At 41.1% G+C, this 8161-nt stretch overlaps 1 protein-coding gene across 1 annotated transcript; it reads left to right on the forward strand.

Moving 5' to 3' along the window:
- Window positions 1-905: 905 nt before the first annotated feature.
- Window positions 906-7345, forward strand: LOC119729788 (tubulin beta chain-like). Its single transcript, XM_038202531.1, has 3 exons — window positions 906-1050; window positions 4597-4938; window positions 5384-7345. The coding sequence occupies exons 1-3, from the start codon at window positions 991-993 to the stop codon at window positions 6287-6289; spliced, it is 1308 nt and encodes a 435-aa protein (XP_038058459.1). The 5' UTR covers window positions 906-990; the 3' UTR covers window positions 6290-7345.
- Window positions 7346-8161: the final 816 nt, after the last annotated feature.

The raw sequence follows: 8161 nt of genomic DNA on the forward strand, positions 1-8161 counted from the left end.
ACTGAGGTAGACAACTTTAAAGACTGAGGTCATTAAAAAAAGTACCAAGTTCCCTCAAAACGATTTGCAATTCATATACATACAATATTATATACATATATTTAGCTGTAATAAACTGTTAGCAAATAAATTATAGTTAATTAATCATTAATGCATGAGATAAAAGCATATTTTATGAGGCATTGTTGCAGGTTTGGAAAGTTTGCGCCCACATTATCGGACACAAAGATGTTGTGCAAGGCCATGAATATCGTGCACATTCTGGGTCGACACTATGGGAGAATCAAACTCTTTGTCAAAATAAAAAAAAAAAAAAAATCAGCAGCATAAATGTGTTTTTTTTTAAATTTCTTTCATATCCATGGGCTTTCATATCCTAGATTTTGATAGTGCTACAGGCTCAACTTCATTAAAAATTTGGACCTGCAATTTAAGATGAGGTTTGTTGTTTACTCGCCCTGTATAGCATGCGGTTAATTCTAAAACCTGATCATGCGGGTAATTCTAATGCTTCATTGGTGCAGAGAATCATACAAATATATACAACCTCATTAAGTCAAACGACTGAATAGTGGCGATAGAACACTTATTATTCGACTTTGTTACCCCTGCTCAGGTGTGAATAATATTAACCGCACCAATGAGCATCGGTCGTGCGCTCGTTTCTGCAGGGAAACTCAATATGGAGCCGGTTTACATCGCGGATTAATATTGCATGCATTCATAAAATTATTCTGATTAATTTCAACTGAATAATGTTAATAAATATTCATCATCGGTTCGAAAAACGTCTGCACAATGAACAAAGAACATGTTGGATATCAGCATCGACCGCCCTACTTGTTCACGCGGATGACTTCCTGAAATCCCCCGCTCAAAAAAAAAAACCATTCTGACGACAACAAGGTACACTACGCCCATCAGTAAGCATCTGTCTCTTGTGAGGATCTGTTGTCATTCTTTCTGAGGGGAAACGTCAAGTTGATAAAAATGTCGCGTGAAATCATTACGCTGCAAGTTGGTCAGGCTGGCAACAAAATTGGCAACAAGGTAAGAGAACTGTTGAAGAATCAAAATGGATACGTTCCTGCTCAGGGTTTTTATTCACCATTTCATAAACAACAAGGCTCGTCAAATTATTATGGACCGTATGGAAAGAAACTGTACATCTTACATGTAGTCTATCTGTTCAAACTGTTGGCTCTATCGTGTCTCTTCCTATTTTATTGTAACCTGATGCCTGGAATTAATTTAACCCGAGTTATGGAGTGGGCAGTGGTTGGGTATTAATTTTTTATAGGTATGAGTAAACGTTCTGTGCATTCGTTTAAACAAACAACACAGCACATCCTCTGGAGTGTCTGTAAGTTCCTCATAGACCAGGCCTGACAATTTCCGAAGCTGATTATGTTAAGGAGAATACACGAGAAAGTGTGGATTCGTAATTTAAGAATTCACCAGGCGCGAAGCGCCGAGTGAATTCGTAAATTAAGAATCCACACTTGCGAGTGTATTCTTCGACTTAAACCATTGCGTCAACAGAAGTATTGGAAAGAATGTTGCAACCTGACGCCACTTTTTTCTTCATATATCATCTCAATGAAGGTCATTCGTTGCAAAAATGATGATAAGTCATGAATCTGGGACTGAGAACTGTTTCCAATTTTGTTAGGAAATACTTGAAATGACTCTCCATAGACTTTGTACACAAGCGCGGAAGTGGCGTCAGGTTGCACCATTTTTCGCCACACCCGTGTGTGTACAGGCTCCTTACGTCAAAATGGATAGTTCAGACGACGATTTCTTTCTGACTAAAAGTAGTTTTTGCAGCGACGGCGGAGGATCTGACTGTGAAGATGCATTGGTAATTTTCGGAAAGTAAATTTTCACGCAGACGGTCCTATTCATGCTCATTATCATTGTGGAGACAATTGTCCGACGTTCAAAGTGTGGATTCGTAATTCCGAATCCACACTTTACTAAAGATTCGTTATTCCGAATCCCATACTTTTTGATCAGTGTAAGAGATTCGTAGATCCGAATCAACACTTTTAACAATAGTGTGACGTCATAGCAATGGTTTCAAAGAATAGTATACACAAATTGAATGCAACCTCGTCCCCAGGGTGTCGAGCAGTACGCTTCCACCACTACCTGCTCTCTCACCCTGGTATTGGATCATTTGCATGTGCAAGATTTTTGCACACGTATGCAAATGAGGAACAGTCTGGTGCCTGGATATGCGTTACACATTAGCGTTTGTTTTTGTATGGGGTGTCTGGGGTAAAAACAGAGTCAATTCGTAGCAGCGCGAGCACGGCGTGAGTTACGAAAACACGATTTTTGAAATCAAACTGTTACGATCTTATCGAGACAACATGCAGTATCATATTTCATATTAATATGAACAAATTGGAAAGGAAATTAGTATTTTCGAGAAGGCGTGGACGAATGATCGCGAAAACACGTACTGCACGTTATGAATATATAGCACCAAGTACACGATAAAAATCCATTACTAGCCAATTGCGGTATCCAATCAGGATACAGGAAGAAAGTTTCCTATCCAGGGTTTTACTTTTGGAAACGCGGTTGGAAATAAAGTAAGCACTGGGGACGAGGTTGAATTGAATGCTTCGAGTGGTGTAGTAAAACTAGCCTCCCGAGGTGATCCATGGACATTCTATTTTCCCGAGGCGAAGCCGAGGGAAAATAGAATGGTCCATGGATCATCGAGGGAGGCTAGTTTTACTTCACCACGAGATAAAGCATTCAACATTTGTTTTATAACACTTCACCCACAGATTCTGCTTGATTTTAATATTTTAAATTATTTAAATCTGAACACAGTTGAAATAAACTTCAAATTCAATACAAAATTGGTGGAAAATGTATTTCTCTCTTCCAAACTACCCCTTCACGAAATGTTTGAACCCAAGTCTGCGGTGCGCTCTCTTTGGAACAAACGCGCTGCTACGCGCAACGCGCACACAAGCATCCATTTGCACACAAATACCGCGCCGTGGAAATAGTACTTTGGTTGCCAGTGGTATAGTACTTTGGTTGCTACGGGTATAGTACTTTTGGCCGTGCACAGAAAGATAGCAAAATTAGAAAGTAACATGTGACTCGCTCTCGGCCAATCAAGACACAGAATCTGTGGGTGAGGTGTTATAATATTAGCTGTTCATCCATATGGACAAATGATGGGTATGGGCGGTTTTATAATACACTCGGCCAAAAAAGAAAGTCGCCCCTTAATACTTTCTTGTCACACTCAAAAGCTACTGGGCACATCTTGCTCAAATTACAACTGATCAGTACATAAATTCCGTAGCAATCCAGTATACTCTTTGTTTGGCCCAAAACAGTGATAATATGTGCAGAATTATGCGATTGATGACAAATGCTACCGAAACAATGTTGCACTTTTGTACACGTGCAAAGTGAGCGTGAACCACAACTTGGGCGTATACAAAAGTGCAACGGTTTTCGGTATCATTTTGTCCTAAATTGTTTAAATTCATACACATTATCACTGTTTTAGGACAAATAAAGAGTATGGCTGGATTGCTAAGGAATATCTGTACTGATTTAGTCGTTATTTGAGCGAGATGTGCTCAGTAGTTTTTGAGTTGGACAAAAAAGTATTGGAAGGGGGGACTTTCTTTTTTTGGTTGAGTGTAGCATGATGCACTGTACAGTATTGCAAATTGGTTATGTGGCGACACGTTCATCACGAGCTACTTAAGGCCAACGCAGCTGCAAAGGGCCTACAGACCCCTTGCATCAGACGTCATCATCTCAGGGCATGTCTCTGTTCCTCTGTTATAGGTATGGGAAGATGCATTGTACTTCCATATTGTCACTAAACTTAAAATGACCAAACCTGTTTTCAGTGAGGGCGCGCTGTGATGGTGATCTATAATGCAGTGCCATTGCAGCACAATGCCTTATGACCAAACACGGACACTGCCGCATAAATTTACGCCAAGAAAGATGGAAAACCAATACCCGGCCTTATCTGTATTTCATTTCATTTGAAATTCATAAAACAACTCATACCACCAGCAACTACTCTCTCATTTAACTGCCTATCCTTGCTCTTATTTAACCAATGTTGAAAGTTGTCTCCTGACGTTATTTTTGAGTTTCAACAAGAAAAATAGCCTTTTTAGTGTTATTTTCCCCCTCTACAACAGTTTTGAATGAGACAATGCATACAAATCCGTTAAAATTTAGTTACGGAATAATTGATTTCGAGTTATTTGTGGCCAGCCCGACAGTTATTCATACGGATCTTTTTTGCCGTTTGCTGGGGGGGGGGGGGAACTGAGGCCTGAAGTGTTCGAGGGGGGGGGGGGTCGTGCCTCCCATGATCCCCCGGGTTATGCCAATGGTTGCAGACACTTAGAAAATAATAGTTTTTCATTAAAATAATGACATACAAAATACGCAAGAAATTGTTCTTTTCCTTTAAATTTGTTGAAGAACACGGTGTTAGCAAGTTTAAGCTTAAGCCAAACGAATGGGTTTGTTTTGCTCTTACGGTCGTTTGTTTATTTGTTTATTCAATCTGTTTTCTTTTCCCGACAGTTCTGGGAGGTGATCTCTGACGAGCATGGCATCGACAAATCCCGCATGTACCACGGTAACTCCCCCGTCTCGCAGTTGGAACGAATCGACGTCTACTTCGCTCAAGGTTCGGCAGCAGAAAAATATATACCCCGAGCCGTGCTGCTCGACCTGGATTTCGTTAGCCTAGCGTCCATTCGGTCTGGACCTTTGGGGGCGTTCTACAATCCGGGACACTTCGTCTCCGGCTTCGGTGGAACGGAAAACAACTATGCCAAGGGTCACTACACAGACGGGGCTGCGATCGTCGACGAAGCTATGGACGTTTTGCGAAGAGAGGCTGAGAACTGTAGCTCGTTACAGGTATGTCGGCCTGTATCACTGCCGATTTCTGGCACAATTATGCCTAGGCCATTTGAAGTCCGTGATGTCACATTGACAAAAAGTTAAAACAGTGTAATTGCCTGATAATAGTGTTGGGTTATGCGTTTCTCAAATCGATACACCTTTACAATTCATCACACACACAAAAATCACGTTTAAAGGCACAGTTACGATCTGAACTTTTACAGAATTTATGGGCGTCTGCAGGTGATCGATGGGCAAAAGTCCCCCGCCCACCCTAAAAAATGTGATAAATTGAGAATAATTATGCTGGAGAAAGTACGAGAATTGTTTGGGGGAAAATTTGCTTTGCCCCCCCCCCCCCCGAAACAACATTCTGGCGACGTCAATGATTTAGTAACTGTGACTGAGCTGTAAGTGATGATGATTACTATCTGCTTTATTGTGTTTTTTTTTGCTCCAGGGATTCCAAATGACTCATTCCCTTGGTGGCGGTACTGGCTCGGGCTTGGGAACACTTCTTCTAAGCAAGATTGTCGATGCGTACCCAGACCGCATGATCTCCACCTACAGCGTTGCACCTTCCCCGAAGATGCCACACGTAGCTGTGGTGGAGCCGTACAATGCCGTCCTGGCATACCATAGTCTCATCACACAGTCACATGCCACCTTCTGCATCGACAACGACGCCCTGTACGACATTTGCTTCGACACCCAGGGTGTGAGCAGCCCTACGTTCGACGATCTCAACCACCTTGTGTCAGCCACCATGAGTGGTGTGACCGCCGCCTTCAGGTACCCTGGTCACGTCAATGAAACCCTCATGAAGATGGCAGTAAACATGGCCCCCTTCCCCCAGCTCCATTTCTTGCTGTCTGGTTATGCTCCTCTGACCAAAAGAGGCAGTCCACCCAAGACTAACCTAACCGTTCCCGAGGTGGCCCAGCATTTGTTCGATGCCAAGAGCATGCTGGCCGCTTGCGACCCCAGTCATGGCCGTAACCTGACCACTGCCGCCCACTTCCGAGGCCCTATGACCCTGAAGGAAGTTGACGAGCAGATGCAGCAAGTGAGAGACAAGAACAGCGACTACTTTGTGGATTGGATCCCAGACAACGTCTTGACCAGCGTCTGCAAGATCCCACCACAAGGCCTCAATATGTCCGGCACCTACATTGCCAATAGCACCGCCATCAAGGAAGTGTTCCAGCGCATCTCCAAACAGTTCGCCAAACTGTACAAGCGCAAGGCTTTCTTGAACATGTACAAGAGCGAGGGTCTGGATGAAATGGAGTTCCAAGAGGCTGATAAGAACGTCAGAGACCTGATGAAGGAGTACCAACAATACGAAGATGCAACAGCTGATTAAGGTGGGGGCGCCCTTGATTAGGAGTAAACAAAGCAAACAACAAACAAAAATCCACGAACAACAAATAAATACATTCAAAACGAAATCTTTAGACAACGTTCAGGACATCTTTTTAAGCATTTTTCCGTCTTGTAAATTTGCCGGTTTGAAGGTCAATCAGACTATAACGGGTTTTGTGTACCGTAACTTGTTGCTTAACGCTTATAGAGGGTTTTAATATCTCGGGAGTTGCTGTATTTTAATTGGCAAACCGATATGTTTACCCCACTAGCACATTACATCGGATTCGAAGAGTCTTTGAAATCTGTGGTTAAAAATTGCTGAAACACTTCGTGTTTGAAAAGCAACGTTTTATGACCGTACAGGTTCAGTTTTCGGGATTTTAGTTGAATTAAAAAAAAAGTGTTATCAAAACATAAAAAACACGTTACTTTTTGTGGAAATTGCCACAGCAAATTTATTCGGCATTTACGGTGTGTAAAAATATCAAGATTTAAGAGTCCATTCCATTCTTGTTAAAACGACAAGTTGTAAATATTCAATAGCCTCCATTCATAATATAAACGTAACTATAATGATTCCATTGTTACTTTTACTTCTTTTCCTTTACCTGCATAGACAAAGTAGCCACGTGCTATAATTTTATAGTTGTAGTCAGTTTGAAAAGTTGTATTTATTTTAGACTAGTTGGTCACTGAAGTCTAAAACACGGATCATCAATCGAAAGTATTGAACCATGATCTGACAAAAAAACTGTGCACTCTCATAATATATATTGGCTGTTTCTCCGTCAGCCAACTTTGTTATGCGCGCATGCGCGAATTTCGCTACCAAGGTTTTCTGTATAGTCATATTCGATCAGAATATTTGCATTTGTAATGATTTAGAACATAAAGACAAATTTAATATTTAGCGAAATTCTTGAGGTGGATTTCTTTTCCCAATTGTATGATAATTTACATATTTATGGTTTTACAGGGTCTTTGCATACCAAATGTTATGGTAATTCAGATTAATATTCATGCAAATTAAAGCAGTAGCTGCGATGTTTTTTTGGTCAGGTCTCCATTTTGTGTGTTTAATTCTCTGTATTATGTAGGCCTAGTGTTCTCTCTACATTCCAAAGAGTGACATTAGGGACTAGACGTTTTAGAGTGAAAATTACTCTCCTTTTCGATTGAAATAGTCTGAAAAAAGAACCACTTCAGTCGAAGCTCAAGTCAAAGCTCAATCTTTACGATTGAAAAAAATTCAGTCGAAAACGTCTAGTCCCTAGTTTCCGACTGTGAGAGTGAATCAAATGGAGTGAATTGTCACTCTTTGGATTTGAGAGAGTATGAAAGCCAGTCAGTGCGGAGTAAACTAGTTTTCAAACTTCTTCAACAATCACTGTTTTTTTGGTTAATAATTTCTTCTTAAAAAAGGTAAAGTGAATGACGAAACTGATATCACGGTAATCGTGTTTTGTGTCCGACAAATACCATTATAATGGGTGAAAACAGTGCACTTTAGAATATCACTTTTTAACTACTGTTGGCACTATAATCGTGACGCCATTTTGGCATAAGACATGTGAATCACAGTGAGGTAATTGTCGTCGGTTTACATTTTGCCATAAGGCCAAAAAAAAATAAGTCGGTCTCTGGTCAGCGCGCGCGTCGATTTTAATCATGCGCGTCGATCTTTTTTATTTCCAAAATGTTCCGCGGTAGCTCCAACAGCGCCCTCTATTTCCGCACCTCCTCAATTTTTTTTTTACCAAAGAGCACCAAGGAATGGGAAAGTGCACCAAGGCAAATGATCGAAAGCAAATTATGGAGGACACCAATGTACATGAGGACACCAAATAAGCAAAATAGTACCCACCTGGTC

The sequence above is a fragment of the Patiria miniata genome, unplaced genomic scaffold (assembly GCF_015706575.1).
Source record: "Patiria miniata isolate m_02_andy unplaced genomic scaffold, ASM1570657v1 HiC_scaffold_21, whole genome shotgun sequence".
In the NCBI taxonomy this organism is placed as follows: domain Eukaryota; kingdom Metazoa; phylum Echinodermata; class Asteroidea; order Valvatida; family Asterinidae; genus Patiria; species Patiria miniata.